The sequence below is a fragment of the Echeneis naucrates genome, chromosome 7 (genome assembly GCF_900963305.1).
Source record: "Echeneis naucrates chromosome 7, fEcheNa1.1, whole genome shotgun sequence".
Lineage (NCBI taxonomy): Eukaryota > Metazoa > Chordata > Actinopteri > Carangiformes > Echeneidae > Echeneis > Echeneis naucrates.
In genome coordinates this window covers 17,657,467-17,674,515 of record NC_042517.1, presented here as the reverse complement: position 1 = coordinate 17,674,515, position 17,049 = coordinate 17,657,467, and the positions used below count along the sequence as shown (strand labels likewise).

The window sequence follows — 17,049 nt, the reverse complement described above, 5'->3', positions numbered from 1 at the left end:
GGTTGACACCGATCTCTTAACCTTAACTGAAGCTCTGTGTTGCTGATCCCCAACAATATCTTAACCATATTTTCTTTTCCATTACAATTTCCCCTTATCCTGGATCCTTAGTCCCCGTCTCAACGTTGGGAAGTAAATAGAAGAAACAACGATATTACCAAGATGATTTGATGTTATCAGGAATTTTTACTAGTGGATATTTGATGTGCACATCCAATGTGTTGTGAATTATGGAACTGAAATGAACAAGCAGGGTATGTGATGTTTGTCCAATCTCAAAGCTCACAGTTCAGTAAGCCCTGAACTAATAAGGGTCGTACTCAGGTTTTGTGAGAAGCCCACATGGGATATTAGTTCAGGTGGTTTAGAATCAATTTCTTCAAGGAGCCATCATTATCAGTGTTGGAGCAGCAATTCAAACAGGAACGTTTTTTCTTTTGGAAATTGCAAGGAAGTGAAATCTCTCCTCACACCGTGGCATCGAAAGGAATCATGACATGGCATGAAATGAACATCAGTCAACCACAACATGTGCTGCGGCAGAGCTTCTTTTTTGCACTTCCATTTGATGACCTACCTTTGAAAAAGCACCCAAACTGCTTGTTAGGCAAACTGTGGTTAAGCTCAACTATACTTGCTGGACATACTTTCATTGGTAGAATTTCATGCCTGTAATGTCTTTTAATTGAAAACCAGCCCTGACAAGAGTGGCACTGTAGGCAAGTGGCCTAATTTCATGCATAGAAATAACGTTAATTTCTCCTCTACTGTTATAATGGCACATTTAGCATGCCCATTTCAATGCTTTCTTTTTTTTGTACTTGTTTGTGCACCAGGAACCAAAAGAATTTGCTGATATGATGGGAGCTTCTCTGAGGAACTGCACGTGTACTTCTGCTCATGAAAGCACGGGCTCACAGAGGCACATTACAAAAATACACACATGTATAGTGTAAATAAATCACGCAATGTTTCTTTCTGTCACTCAGAGACACACAGATAGACACAGACCCACACGGACACAACAGACACAGGCTCTGGTAAAGGTTTATCTGGGTGGCTTCCATTTTTTTTTTTTTTTTTTTTTACAATTTGGGTTTTATTATTATTATTTGTTTTCATGGATTTGGACCTCACTGATATTAGAAATACACAACATATAGGATTTAACGCTCCTTGAAAGTAATCTGATGGCACCAGATTCAGCTGGGGACAGTAAGACTCCAGAGTGGTCCTTATAGTTACATCGATGGTAACTGAGTTGCTTATACAGAAAGTTTATTCCTCCAATAAAGAGTCATCTGCTTTCCACAGCAATTGCAATGATGATTGTTTGAACCAATAAAACTTATGACCACATATATAAAATTAGGACCCAAGTTGTAAAAAAAATAAAGAAGAAAAAGAAAAAGAATTTCCCTTCTGTATCTGCAGTGGTGTTTATGATAATTTTACCTCCAGATTGTACCTGATAAGCCTTCCGAAAATGAGACATCAATATTAGAAACTCTTTCTAATCTTCCTTTTCTGCTATTTTTAATGGCAGCCACCTGTTTGACAAAGAGCCAAGCTCTGCAGCATGGCCAAAGATAGCCACACAACAAAGCTGCTATTGTAAATGTTTGATAAAAATGAATGTTTCATCTCATTAATATTCTTCACATATGAATTTCTAAAAAAAAGCCAAAGAAACAAAATAAATAAGAAAAAAATGTACATATCATCCATCCTCGTGCTTCAAGTGTTTTGTTAGGTTTGAAATTTCTGGCTCATTGAACATAAAGCGCACATTTTGATTCGATACTAAAACACTTTTTTCCGTCACCGCCTTCGTCTGATCTGCAACTTAAGTATATTGGGAGAGAAGAGAGCTTATTGAGTATTGCACATTTGGCCACATAAAGTCTTCTTTCTCTTCTGTAATTCACTCATGCCCCTTTGTCCTGGACAATTAGACAAAATTGACACTGGCAGCTCTGCTGTCCAGAAGATCAATATAACAAGCCTGCACTAGAATGTTCGTGTTCACTTTTACCCACGTCACAAAGAGCTCACCAACTCAAGTCCGTACCTCCGTGCTTTTTTCTTAACTTCACAGCAAATATGATTTATGAATATGAGCGTAAAGGCTGACGCAGTTCATTTAAACTTTCTATCGTTTACTTTCAGCGATGACTTTAAACGATGCCATTATTTAAGCGCAATCCTGCGGTCCTTCATTTTGAGGCATGCATGAGTAAATACTTATAACCTTAAATACATCTTCAAATACAGTGCTCTTAATAAATACATAAAAAGTGTTTTAAGAAGTACATTTCAATATTAGCTCCTCCCTGTAAATCCAGCCTAAAGTGATTTGCATTGATTCTGAGTCCAGTTTGCTTAGTGTGCATCAGACAAACTGAGCAGGTAGTTATTGATGTTAGTTCATTTGGCCTGATGAAATATTGAGGTTCACATCTGTGATTGCATGTTGGCTGTTTGGCTACCTTTGTAGTCATTGTTTGTCTTTTTATTTTTTTGGCAGTATCACATATTTGAGGCTTGTAAAACGTAACTTCATTAAGTTCTTTATTTTCTTCCATTACTCGTTGTCTTTGTGTTCTTAATCACATTTTCTGTTTTCCCTAACTTACAGAGTCTATAAGCCTCCATTTTGAACATTTTTACATGGTTTCTACCTCCTCGTTGTGTTGTTGCATTGGCCTCTAGAGAAAGTCACTCTGCATCTCATTGGACAGCTGACTGACAGCAACCTCACTGTGTACAGATCCTTGAAGTATCCTGGCAGTCTGCTGTGGGCTGTAGTCTGTAAGCTTTTCTCTGGCACCGCTGACTGATTCAGGGCACGGGCAGTGTCTACAGGTCCTGTGGTTCTCTGGCAGCCCATTGGACTGCCTTGTAGAGTTGCACTCTTCGTTGCTGTGAGGCTTCTTGCTAGTTCCCTTCTGTGCAGAGCTGTGTTGACACAGACAGCCACAGAGTGACCTTCTGCACTGGGCCACGTCCCGGCACAGGAACTTGCGGAAGTTAGGCTTGAAGACCAGATAGACAATTGGGTTGTAAAGGGTGGACGACTTGGCAAAGATAGCTGCCAGCGCAAAAGCCATGGGTGGTACGTTTCCTGGGTTTCCAAATGCAGCCCACATGGATACAATAGCGTATGGACTCCATGCTGTCAGGAAACCAATGCAAACCGCCACAGAAAGCTGAAAAGACATTAGAACGCAGCATAAAGGTATCTTTGTAAAGTCAACATATATTTCCTCATGGTGTATTAGATATATGCTATCGTTACCTTAATGATAAGTGCATGTGCATTGGTGATTTTGTTCTGTGGGGACATATGCTGCTGCACAGCTTGGCGGGAGCCCCGAACAGTCAGCAGGATGAAAGTGTAGGACAGGAAGATAACAGTACAGGGAACGATATAACAGAAGAAGAAGAGGCAGATGATGTAGCTCATAGCTGCAGCGTTTTGGCTGGGCGCATGCCAGTTGATGCAGCATGCTGTTCCATAAGGCTCAGCTCCATACTCCCCCCAGCCCGACAGCGGGCCGACAGCAAAGACTCCGGCATAACACCAGACCCCGGCGACCAGGAGGCCAGCGTGGCAGTACGTAAACTTGTTACCTGTGGAAGAGGGACGGATGAGGACAAAGAGGAAGGAGACAGAAACAGGAGCATAGCAACAAATTCTGCTAAAGCATTTTCAGTCTTGTTACCTGATGCCGATAATAAGCAATGAGTAGGAGGAAGAGCTGATAGCGAATTCCCACAACACAGAGTGCGTCTACACAACATTAAGGCGCATTAATTTTAACCTTTGTCCTGATCAGTGCCCCCAGGAATGCACGTTAGGTTAGTAATCTAAATAATCAATCGTACACCTTAACTTAATTCAGATGGTGGAATTGGAGTAAATTCCAGTATGTTCAGTAAATACTTTTTTTTTTTTTTTTCCTCACATTCCCTCGAAAAACAGTTTTACCACTTCATATTTGCACTGGTCAAGAAAAATATGCTAAGTGATGATATATCTACAAAAAGCCATAGAAGCAATAACAAATCTTATCGTGGTCCAGTTTAATCCTTGAATTCTGTGCATATTAAGAACTGTTAGCTGTGAGTTTACTACAATAATAAAGCTTTTCTGTTCATCATTATCATGTGCTTAGGAATGAATAATCCGCTGGAAGTGGTGAAATGCCAGTCTACAACAGTCTTTTGTATTTGGTTTCGGGAAGGGCCTCTTTAGTGGGGAACCACAGGGGAGGAAAACACGTTGAGCCTTATCTTTAATACCACACAGCCACTTCAGATAAATGCCATCCCCGCTGACAGTTCAGGCTGAGGGTGAGGATGCTGGTTAGGTATTCCAGATAGCTTCTGATCTGATGTGACCCATCCCCACTCCGGCTTTCTGACTGTCACATGAAGGATTCAACCTGAGCACCTTTCACACAGAGAGCTATAATCAATTTCCAGTGTGTGTGTGTGTGCCAGTGTGCTGTCGTTTAGTTTAAAGAAGCCACAAGAAATGAATTGTTTTTGTCACTGTGGTTGGCCTTGACCACAAACTTTCACTCAAAGTGTGTCTAAGATAATGGTAATTTTTTGCCAACACAGAGGTTTTAACTTTTGCAAGGCAGTAATTGAGCAAGAAGAAGCTGCTCACAGTGAGTTGTTAGATGTGCAGTTGAAAGACAATATGCTCCATGTACAGCATGGAATCCAATTGCTTTTGAAATGAACTATTTAACCAACTTCTTTATTAAAACAACGCAAGGACTGAAATCTTAAAGCAGCTATAAGGAATATTTTCACAATATCAATGTATCAAATGACAATGCGAAAACAAAGGAAGGATGAAAAGCTCATAGTGATGAACTTCAACTTTGGTCTGCAAAATCCTTCGGCTCTATATTACTCTTTCAGCTCATTGTTTGGTTCGACTGCAACTGTTCTGGTTCCGTCTCATCACTATTTTTGATCGGAGCAAACATTGTTCCAGTTTTAAATCTAGAAACTAAAAACCAAAACTATGTATTGCACCAAAGAACACTCAGCCACTGCCTGTCAGTAGCTGCTGAACAAAATGGAGCATTTAGCAGCTACAGAGCCAGATATTTTCCTCAGGAGCTGACTGTCTTGGTTGTGTAGAGTGCCAGTGGATAAACTTGGTTCTGATTGTGCAGAGATGGGCCAGCCAGTCAAATAATATGGAATGAATGGAAGTGCTGATACCAGCTTTTAGCTCGTACTCCATGCTCAATGTATGCACCATTTCATACGCAAGATTACTGTGATTGATGTTGGCTTTGCCTAAGAGGCCTCAATTTCACAGCCAATTCTGCTTGACATCAGAGCAGATTGATTATGTTGTCAGTTATATATAGGTCAGTCCTCTTGTAAAGCACTGTCAAAGAATTCCCCAGCTCCCTTCTTCCCCACCTCCCCTCATTACACCCTCCTATTTGGTGGACTGCATAGGGGGGAGGATGGGTCCTCCTGTAGAGAAGGCACCTGCTCGTCCTCAGTCTTTTACTTGATGGACTTCGATCCAGCGTTCAAAAGTTCATCAGCACTCACGGGTGGCTGTAGATTAAACCAAACAGGAAGCACTAGATCCATGTGCTGCTGTGAGATCATAGAGGAAAGGGCAATATGTCAATGTGGGCATATTAAGAGTAGCAACATCCACATGATACACTTAAGCTGCGATGAAAAACTAATAAAAGGGAGGAAGGAAGAGGTGCACTCTTGTTCACTCATTCACTCAGTGTTCTCAAGGACAGCTAGAACAGGCCGATATTCTCAGTGACTCAGTTACGACCTGACATAAAAAGGTTTAGGGTTTCCTTTCCCAACAGTCTTTAACTCTATTTTTGTTTTCGTGTCGAGTGTCTCGTGTGTGCACGCAGAGAAAAACACACACCTGTCGATGAACGACTAAAGCATCAGCAGAAAAATCAGGTCAGTAGATTGAAAACCTCAGCCCATCTTGTTGTCCTCGTTTCTGTACGTTTAATATTTAGACACAGTTGCCCAAAAAGGGTGATGTTTTTTATCTTTGTAGAAATGCTTCTGCGAGGAGTTTGCCCATTCTCTAGATAATAATAATTTTTCAACATGTTTCTCCTTTCACAGCTGCTGAGCAGGTACTTCCTGAGGAAATGTTTCAGTGAGTGACAAACGACACACATCCCGCCCAATCATCCAATGCATTGCCCTTTGATTACTAATACAACTAATATTGTTCACTCTAATTTGATATTCCTTTCCAAATCCTATTTGTGAAAACTGAGACTCATATTAGAAGCCTTTTTCTTTCAGTCATAAAATCAGATTCGTTGTCATTAATTAGCACAGATGTTATCCAGCTAATTTCTGTACTAAAGTTTATTCAAAGCACTAAGAGGAACTGTGTTAAATTCACTCCAGTCATTCCCCTGCAGCAGACCTCTTATGGAAAAATTGCTCATTCAAGCTCATTTTAAGCTCCTTATTCATGTAAAAAGTAGTAGCAGAAGCAATTAGACTTTTTCTTGAGGGAAATTTTGATGTTCTATTGGCAAGAGTTAAGGGTCACTGCTCCATCTGTTCTATTGTTGCTGTTTTTTTTACATTTCAAAAATAAGATTCAAGTTGTGGCCGTGCTGATTTTCCTTCTTTTCTTTGTTTTGGCAAATTCAGTGTTGATAAGTAAAATTCTGTGTTTGTTCATTGACAAATAGTTTCTTGTCTGGAAATAACTACCGAAATAAAAGACCAATAGTGATCTGAGTGACAGTTTATGCTGGAGTTTAATGGTCAGGTATTTACTGCTGACGATTGATCATGGTGAAATCGGACACACAGCGCCCCTGTGCTCCCTGAAAAACAGGCACACAATGGGGGCTGATAAACAGACAATGGAGGTAAAACCTTGAATGATTTTTTTGACAGTCCACTGGAGAATGAAACACTAGTTATTTCATTGTGAATCATTCTTTTGCATGGATGAAAAAAATGTAAATGAAAACTCACACTTTGGCCAATTTGTTGTTGTCGTTTGTTTTGTTTTGGGGTTTTTTTTTTCCAGTCAATTGCAGTGCTGTGCTGATGACCAGTCATTGACAACTGTACTATCGATCACGCTGCTGTGATGAATGGAGGCCAGTCTGGACTTAAGCATCACCCTGGTTACATGAACAAAAAGACAAGAGAATTTTTCTATTGGCTTTTAGATTCTTTTAGATCACAAAACAATGAACACTAGGACAAACAAATGTGTAACACTCATATGAACAAGCCTCACAGAAACTTGCACACAGCAGTGATGGAGCAGCTTCCTCGTACACGTGCACAGAATTTTTTTAACTCGGGAGCAGATGGTTTTATAATTCAGCTTCTGGTCACAGTTAAGACTTGAAGAGCAGCAAAAAGAGAGGCGTCATGCAGCCAGCGCAGAGAGCTGTCTCGAATTATCTTCTCTGCCATAAGTGTGCACAATTAAAACACACTAGGATCCTGTGTAAACAAGTCATAACTTAATGCTGATGGTGATTACTTCTGACCAGCGGGTAGAGCAGGCTAATTGGAAACCGCTTGTGCTGCAGGTCTTTTTTTTTTTTATTTATTTTCTGGGATGGATTCTGGGTCTCTTTGTTTCAGAATGAGTGCGTCCGTGTGTTCCACTCGGGGATGTGACTTTTATGTTATATAAACTAGTTTAGAAACAAGAGGTCTTAAACTGTGGTTTAACATTGTGTCTGTAAACTGTATACATTAGTACAAGGTTCCTCGCTGGAAATAATTTCTGCTTATTTGCATTTCAAACGCTTTCATTTGTGAGGCTTGCAGTCTCTGGAGTAATTCACTCTGCATTATAGACTGTGTTCCTTTGGAAAACCTTTTAAAAACAAAGCCTTGACTTCACAGAAGTGGCTAGCTGGTGTATTTTTTAAAAGGCTTTTGTAATTTTGCATTTAGTTAGCAGAGTTGTGACATGCAAGCAAAATAAAATTCACCGACCATCAGATCTATGTAATCTCCAGCTGTTTTTACCAGGGTTGGGTCGTAACGAATTAAATGTAATCATATCCTTTTTTTTTTTTTTTTTTTTTGCCACAGCAAGGGAGCTCTGTGACTTGAATGAATGAATGAATGAATTTATTTTGAACATATACAAGAAAATGTCACCATTTATACACACAAAAGAAAGAGATGACAACAAACAAAACAACAAACAAACAAAAACAAAACGATTTTTTAAAAAAAGCACTATGAAAAAGGAGTAGGAAGAAGTAAACACTTTTTTAAATTCCTACCCCTTTTTAACTATTCCTCGGTTTGTGAAAACATTTCTTCGATATAAATAGGCACGTAACAAATATTAATATACTGAAATAAATATACCATATGCAGTAAATACTATTGAAGAATCAACACTATTTTATTCATATCCTGCATCACTCTCACAGTTTACATCCTTTCTTTTGCGCAAACTTGTTTAAAAATATGGTTTTGTACCTCTTTTTAAAAATATTTATGTTTGTACTTTGTACTTTATCTCCGTCTCCAAACTAGATATATGGTAATATCAGTGAAGAGTATGACGTATGCAATGATTTATAGTCCAAAATATGATTAGTTTTCTCCAAAATTGCTGTGCATTTTGCCAGTTTCGCTCGTCGGCATTTTACATGGGATTTCCAGCAGATTTTGTGATTCAAGATCACACCAAGAAATTAAATTTCTTGTACTCTTTCTATTTTGGCATTGTCCATTATCAGTTCTAAATTACAATCCTTTTTGCGTCCCCAAAACAGCATGATCTTTGTCTTACTTAAATTTAATGATAATTTATTTCTGTTGAACCATAGCTTTAGTTTGTTTATTTCTGTTCTAATTGTGTGCAAAATCTGGTGCAAATTCTCGCCTGAACAAAAAATATTAGTGTCGTCTGCAAACAAAACAAATTTCAGTAGTTGTGATACTTTCCATATGTCATTGATATGTCGTATGAATAGTTTTGGACCTAATACTGACCCCTGTGGTACCCCACATGTAATGCTCATTAAATCTGATTTGTGATCACCTATTTTTACAAACTGTTGCCTGTTTCTTAAGTAGCTTGACAGCCAGCTCAACCCAACCTCTCTAATACCATAGTTTTCCAATTTATTTAATAATATGCTACGATCGATGGTATCAAAGGCTTTTTTCAAGTCCACAAATACTTCAATTGCAATTTTGCAGTTTGTGATTTCTTCTACTAATTCCAGAGATGTCGATCTCTCTGTCTATCTCCGGTTTTAAACAGTGGTATCACTTTGGCTATTTCTATTTTGTTTGGAAACCTACCTGGTTGAAAAGACGGGTCGCGGATGTAGGTGAGTGGTTTTGCAATTCCTTCAATTACTGTTTTCACTGTTGCCGTGTCAATATCATTCCAGTCTGCAGAGGTTTTGTTTTCAATCTCCATAATTTCTTCAGCTGCTCCTAGAAATATTGTGTTTGGATTTTTGTACCCAATGTCTTCTGTATCTCCACATTCTCTTAATTCTGGCTTCTCAACTTTTGCTGCTAACTCTGATCCTATATTTACAAAGAAATGGTTAAAACCATTCACTGCATCCTCCATATTATTTATGACCTCATCATTTTCAGTGTAGTAGTCCAGGTAACTTGAAATTCCTCATATGTTTATCAATATCCTTTTCTTTATAGACTGTATTCCAGTCCTGCTTCATTAAGTCATTTTTTAGTGCAATCATGGATTCTTCCATTTTCACTCTTATATAGTTATGATTTTTGGTATCCTTTTTCTTTTTCTAATTACAGTAATATACATAAAAAATACGGGTGGTCACTGATATCAATTAGCAGTAGTCCGCTCTGTGTATTGTTTTCCATGATATTAGTAAATATGTTGTCTATTAAAGTGGCACCGTGAGAAGTGATCCTGCTCGGTTTGTTGATAGTTGGATACAGCCCCATACTGTGCATAAAGTTTATGAAGTCTTCTGTCATTTCATGTTTGTTTGGATTGGGAAGGTCAATGTTGAAATCACCACAAATGTACACGAACTTTTGTGTTGTTGTTGTTGTTGTTATGAACACCTTTTCCATCCGTCCTCTAAATACTCCAAATAATGTTTGATCCAGGAGATCTATGTATACAGCTCACCATAATATTTTTCATTTTTTCACAACATATTTCGACTGAAATGCACTCAAATAAATCATCCACAGTCGCAGTCGTTTTCTCAGTAAGTTTATATCTCAAACCATTGTCAAAATATATCGCCACCCCTCCTCCATTTTTGCTCATTCTGTTTACATAATTCAATTCATATCCCTCCAGCTCAAAATCTGCTCCCTTCTCATTTTTGATCCATGTTTCTGATATGGCTATTATGTTAAATGGATTACTAAGCTCTCTGAGATATTCCTTAATTGTGTGGAAATTTCTATACAGACTTCTGGCATTGAAGTGAATAACTGATATCTTTTTCTCCCCTCTAACCATTGTATTGTTTTATGTTCTGTGTAATACCGGCCGCTGATATTGATATTGCTGGGGAGATTATTTTCTGGATCAATATTATTTTGTATATCTTGTGCTTTATGTTCAGTGTCAAGGAAATTGTCAAATTCCGTTGTCATGATTGTATGAAGTTTAGTAACTGAGTTTGATCACTGTCTCACTTTGATTTGTTATGACGGTATTTGTTCATTTCCTCAGTGTTTCAGATGACCAGGACTTTGTGTCTTCTGGAGAACCTTTCAGTTTAATGAATATTTTGCAGCTTTGAGTCCAAATGTTAGGGATTTTTCCCTGTTTCCTCAGTCATTCTTTTTGGTCAAGTGTTCATTCAAATAGACATCGGAGCTTTTCAGCTTCCTGCCTTGTTTTAATCGCTCCACTTTACGCTTTCCGTTAGCAAATCTTATTATGATAGCCGGTTTGTCAGTGCTGCTTCGATGTTTTCTTTGTTTACCTCACTCTCTTTGGAGTGCAGGAGTGCAGTCACCTGTTGCTCTATCGTGTTAGCATCCTCATCACTCTGCTCGTCCCCAACTTCTCTTGTCGCTACTCTGACATATGACCAGGGTTTAATCTGTAGCCCGGTCACAATGATATCGTTCATCCAAGTGTATTGTTCCAGATCCACCACTCGGTTTTTGAGAAAGGCAATCCCTTTTGTTTTGTCGATGTTCTGCAGTCGCAACTCTTTGACCTCCTCCACCAGGTGCAGGATGTTCCTCTGCTGCAGCCTGACAGCAGAGACCTCCCCTCTCAGAAAGTCGAGAGATTTTTTGATGCCATCTATTTCCTCAAACGAGGGAGCTTTCTTCGGTGCCATTGTGCTTGTTGTTGCCTGGCTGACAATGGTAGTGGTGGCTTAGCCAATTAGCAAACGTACAATATAGAGAACGTTACAGATATTTGGTGTCAAAAGTTTGGATTGTAATGTTACCCAATACGATTGTATGGAGTGGGAGAACTCTTGATGCTGTAGTTGGTGTGTTGCACTCACAGAAAACATAGCTTTAGGCTCTGATTATAGAGTCTTATGCTATGCAGAAGCCAATAAATAAAAAGATCACTGTGTTTTTTTTTGCTCCAGGATGCAGATATCTGTTTTTTTGATGGTTGATGGAGAGAGGAATTGCACCAAAGAGAGTTTCTGAGTGAAAATATAATTTATATAATTTGTCTGTGCTGCCATCAGTTCATAGAAATTACACATTTGACTCTAAATCAATCTAATTATTTATTCTACATGGCTACGCGGTGCTGTGATGGTTTAGTGAGCAAATTAAGAGAGATTGATGATTATTTAAAAGAAATGAATTTCCTGAAGCATGGCTAATAGCTATTTCAAGTCTCCAGTTCAGTATGGACTCAACTGTATGCTGCAGAAAGAGATTTGGATCAGATTTAGACAGTCATCTGTGTATCTCTTTTATGGCTCCATTGGTTTAAATATTAATTATGAAATCTAAATAAGTAAACGTTGCTCACATGCTCATACTTTGTGAGATGAATGAAGAAAAACTGAAACAGGAAAAACTTCGACTACAGTTACTATGTGGTCATACAGAAGAACACTAGAAGTGCACTATTTGCTCTTAAGCAAAACACCAATCCTCTGCTCATTTAATCAATATAGCCAATATATCAATATATCAATATCAATATATACCAAAAATGAGTACAAAATAACTGCGTTTTCCAGTTACATTTGGGTCCAAAGGTCTGAGACTTGGTCTGATTTGTTGAGCACTCCTATCTATCTTTCACTGAAAAATGTATTTTGGATTTATGCACATGTAAAATTTCAGCTATGTGCATGATGATGTTCGGATGGGAAGGTCTGCCGTGACCAGTGAAATGTCTTACTACGGTTTCAAGCTGCAGAGGCACCATCAGTGCCAGTATACTTTGTAGCAAGAGAGCCAGACAGAATGAATTATTACACAATTTAATCCGGAGTGGAAAGCAATCAAAACTCAATGATTACCTAACCATTTTAATGCCTATGAACAGCATTTGATTTCATTTGCATGTTAACACAGATGTCCACACGCAGCTGCTATTCAGTAGGAAATCTACAAAAACACAAATATCTACAGGGCAAGTCTAGATGACTTTAGAAAACATTTGGCTTGCTTCATTAGAGCTCGCTTAGTCTCTGTAGTCTACTACAGCTTCAACTACTGAACATTTGATTTAAATAAACACACAATCCTGTTAATTGGGAATAAAGAGGATTTCATTATATATCAAATGAAGGCCAAGCTAACATTAAATGCAAAGAAATAAACATGCTTTGACAGAATATTTACTGAGCACAAATTTTAGCTCCATGTGCGAACATGCAAACGACAATAAATAAACCTTGAACCTGATTCACACTTTGCATTGATTATTCAGTCTACTTCCTGCTACGACTATCCATGCAGGGTTGCAGGGGACTGGATCCGATTCCAGCTGACACTGGGTGATGGCGGCGCACCCTGACAGTTTGTCAACCTATTGCATGCCCAACGTATAGACAAACAGTCACATACAGAGTCATGAACTGACCTAATGTGCATGATTTTGGATGATGGAGGAATACAGAGTATCCAGAGTGAACCCAAACTGGAACAGGGCGAACAAACAAACTCTGTGCACTGAAGTCCAATCCCATATTTTACTCATATATATTTATATTTAACTTATTTTATTGTTTCCCTCTTTTGACCCGTGTATGTTGATCATTGCCCGTGGAATATAACTAATAACCGGTGAGTTTTGAAGTTGCATATATGAGCTGAGTAACTGCAAAGGAAATGTGCCTCTAGGGATTAATAAAGTTTGAAACCAAATGCCAACTCCACATTTATGTAATTGGTAAATGTCCGGCCCTTACAAGAGCATGATGCAAACAGCAATGTATTTAAACAGATCCATCTCTATAAAAGTGAGCAACCTGCGGCTCTTAGAAAAGCCTGCAATGGAGTTCAAAAGTCATAAAGAAAGTAGGTGGACCAGAAAATGCACGCTGAGATACAAATGGTTTGTTTTTCATCCTTTTGTTTTTCTTCATCAGGTGTAAAAAAAAAAAAAAAAAAAGCATTTCAGATTCTTCCCCTCTGTCATTGTACTGCTCACTCTGTGGAAGAAGCCTCTGCTGCTTCTATCCTTTGTGATAACGGCAGAGAAATTAGCTGCCACTCTCCGAGCATTTTCATTAATGCCAGGGTAAATTCTCAGCAATTTCACACCAGACAGTCATACAAAGGGACCATCGAATGCTTGAAGCAGTCCTTTGATCCCCCCATCAGTTCAATCACCAACTGATATGTTTGTGGAAGAAAGTGGTATAAAGGAGAGACATGAAGATGATAAATCTTTGTCTCATATTAGCCTGTTGTTGTCACTGTACTGTCTGTTTTTTTTAAAGTCCAAGTCAAGTTTCAAGTCTCTAAAAAATAAAAGTCTCATGTCTCTTCTGGTTGCAATGAGCGTTATATCATCTATCATCCAGTGTAATGCTAACCTGTAACATTAACGTTATGTGGTCAATAATAAACCTGGAACTATAACTATGTATTCTTATCCGTTTAACGTGTCAATTGTTTTACGTCAAGTCTACGCCACTCAATGCAAACAAGTGTGACAACTAAACACTCACTCATCTTCTCGAATATTCAGTTACAAAGCTACTAGCATGTTGCATAGCTGACGTTAAGCTAAACATGTTTGCTAACCGTTCATATATGCTAATGATTTTATGCAAGTTGCCGATCCGCGATGAGTTTTCAGGTGCCTGATAAAAGTATTTGATCCAGCATCCTTAATTTTGGTACTCTTTTGTTAATGCCCTCTTTTTTGAAGTTTGTAAAACCAAACGTAAATACAAAGGGTAGCGTTTCAGAAGCAGTCCCCATTTCTGCACGGAACTGCTTGAGTTTTACCAACATCTGGATTTGAGCCAACGAAAACCAACAACAACAATGGAAATGTGGGTATAAGTGGAAAAAGTGTTTCAAGACAATTAGAGTTCATCTGGCCTGAGACACTTAAAATGACAAGCTTTAAAACGGCCATAACCGTGCTTGATTTCATTTCTATTCTGATGACGTACAGTATTTGTAAACTGAGAACATCTTACCTCAAACTCCACCGGATGATAAAGAGAATGAAAAAGAACTCTTTCACTTTGACATCTCTGTGAACCCTTCAAACATCACATAGTATTCGCATAGAAAAAGAATTTGAGTTGTACAATATAGCTACTTTAGTTGTGCTTGACTTCTGAACACCAAATATAAACCGTACATTCAGCCACACTATGACCTCTTGTCAAATAGCATCACACCTCTTCCCTTGAAAGTGACCTAGATCACTATGAACAAATGCTGAAATTAGTCTTTAGATGCATACATAGATCTTATTCATAGTTCTTCTTAACGTGCTCAGTGTTGTTTCACTCTGGCCCTCTTTAAGAGAAATGGCACAAAATTCATTCCTAAACAGCCACAGTATGGTTCAAGCCAGAATGTGCAATCAGTTAATTGTGCAATCCCAAGAAATTGGATAGTTTGTGTGCTCTTCAAACTCCAGACCCTGCAAGGGGGATACATTAAAATGGGAAAGAAGCACACGAAAAGGCTTTCTAAACATTCCCTTATTTGGATGGGTTTTGTTTAAAGAGCTTTAAACGTTACAGATTACTGCAGCAGGACCACTTTTAGTTTATAGCAGAAACTGGCCACAAGCTGTAATATTTCTCCCTCTTAAAGGACAAAGGTGCATTCTAATTAACCACTATCAATAAACGAATATTCATATCACACAAAAACTAAGCTTAAAGTAGCTTATAAAATAGCTGTCTTACCGTAGTTTGGGCAGCAAACTTTGAGCCAGCAGACACAGGAGAGCACCGTAAGGTTGGTCAGACTGGACAGACCAAACAAAACGCCACAGAAGGCGTAGATGGTACAGGCCATCTTATTAAACAGCCACCTGGACAGAGTTTAAAAAATATATATATACACGATATAGCCTTGACAGAGAAAATTAAGATTTTGACTCAGACATCCATGATTCAAAAACACAGAAAGACCAACTAGTGCGAAAGTAACTGTTCAATAATGAAAGTATAATATAAAAGTTGAAATGTGAAATTGTGGTGTTGATATAAACTCATATTGTCCTGCCACAAAGAGAATGATCCTCCAAAATCCTCTACAATGACATTCAGTCACATCATTGAGACCATATTACTGTTACAGATGAGCTGGACATTTTTTTCAGCCATGAGAAGATTCTTCGTGGCAGCAATAAAACGTACCCACTTTATGATGCCTGAGAGGCAAAGCCTGGGTTAGAGACTAACGAAATTACTTAATGGTACTTGTAAATGTCACAGCAGCAATAACAGTTTTTTGTTTTTTTTTTTTTCCCACATAATGTATTCACTGACAATATAACTGGGTCATGCTCATGATGAACCTATGAGGGAACGTCACTGAAATAAACTGTTCCTTTCAGCTTTTCTGAATCTCATACTTTCTAGCTCATAGTTTGGCTGTCTGGCATGCTGCTGTTTAGGATTTTGACAATGAGAGGGAGGTGCGACATCTGATATGTATTTCTAATGGAATTTTCTTTTGTATGTATTCTTTCATTTATTAATTTCCAATGCAGTTCATTCATCCGGGTTATGGGGGTGTTGGGGTTCACCCTGGACAGGCCACCAGTCCATCACAGGGCCAACATATCGAGCTCAACAACCATTCGCACCTACCAGCAATTTCTCTCTTTGTCCTTCAGGAACTGATTTAACGTACACATAGCATAACAGATGAAATGGCCACTCACATGTGAGCGTAGGCTGAGGGGATGGCCAGTGGGAACAGGGTTATTGTCATGCTCAGGTCGCTGATGGCCAGGTTAACCACAAAGAACTCTGCTGGCTTTAGGGAGGACTTCTTTCTATAGGCCACAAACAGTAGGATCCCATTCCCCAGCACCGACAGGACACCTAGAGCAGCAGGGTGAACAGACTGACTCATGTAGTTGTAAGGTACGAACCGACAGGAAAAACAAAAAAACACTCACCAAAAATAGTGTACAGTGTTCCCATGAGGATGTCATTGTCTTTTGATATGCTGGACATAAGCAGAAATGTTTCCGAGGCATTTCCCATCTGTAACAAAATGAAGAGGCAGAGAAATCAGGAAGGGAAAAGTGAGGATAAGAAAAATTGCCTTCAAGCAGTGTAAAAAAAAAACAAAAAACAAAAAGCAAAACAGTAAGAACAAAACGAAAGTTGAAACATTTAGATAAGACATAACTGAAGGTGATGTTTGGATCAGCTAATGCCACAAAGCTCTGATATAAAGTTGTATTAACACACACACAAGCTTCACCAACTTAGCCTCGTAAATAATGTTTTGAAGAAGACCAGGACAAACCAGATTTATGCTCACAGAACTTCCTTTGTGCTACAGCATACATGAGCTCATGATTCAGGCCAGAGAAAAAACATCAAAGTCCAGCAG

The 17,049-nt window shown here is 38.7% G+C and overlaps 1 protein-coding gene across 1 annotated transcript; it reads right to left on the bottom strand.

The window, feature by feature from the left end:
• Nucleotides 1–2,708: 2,708 nt before the first annotated feature.
• On the bottom strand, nt 2,709–16,694 carry opn7b (opsin 7, group member b). Its single transcript, XM_029507200.1, has 5 exons — nt 16,607–16,694; nt 16,367–16,529; nt 15,381–15,508; nt 3,299–3,633; nt 2,709–3,209 (listed from the first exon to the last, which is right to left on the bottom strand). The coding sequence occupies exons 1-5, from the start codon at nt 16,692–16,694 to the stop codon at nt 2,709–2,711; spliced, it is 1,215 nt and encodes a 404-aa protein (XP_029363060.1).
• Between the last annotated feature and the right edge of the window lie 355 nt (nt 16,695–17,049).

Coding starts and splice junctions, on each gene's coding strand:
- opn7b (XM_029507200.1), bottom strand. CDS start 16,694: ATGGGAAATGCCTCGGAAACATTTCTGCTTATGTCCAGCATATCAAAA. Junction 16,530..16,606: donor AACACTGTACACTATTTTTG/GTGAGTGTTTTT, acceptor CTGCTGCTCTAG/GTGTCCTGTCGGTGCTGGGG. Junction 15,509..16,366: donor CCCTCAGCCTACGCTCACAT/GTGAGTGGCCAT, acceptor AACTCTGTCCAG/GTGGCTGTTTAATAAGATGG.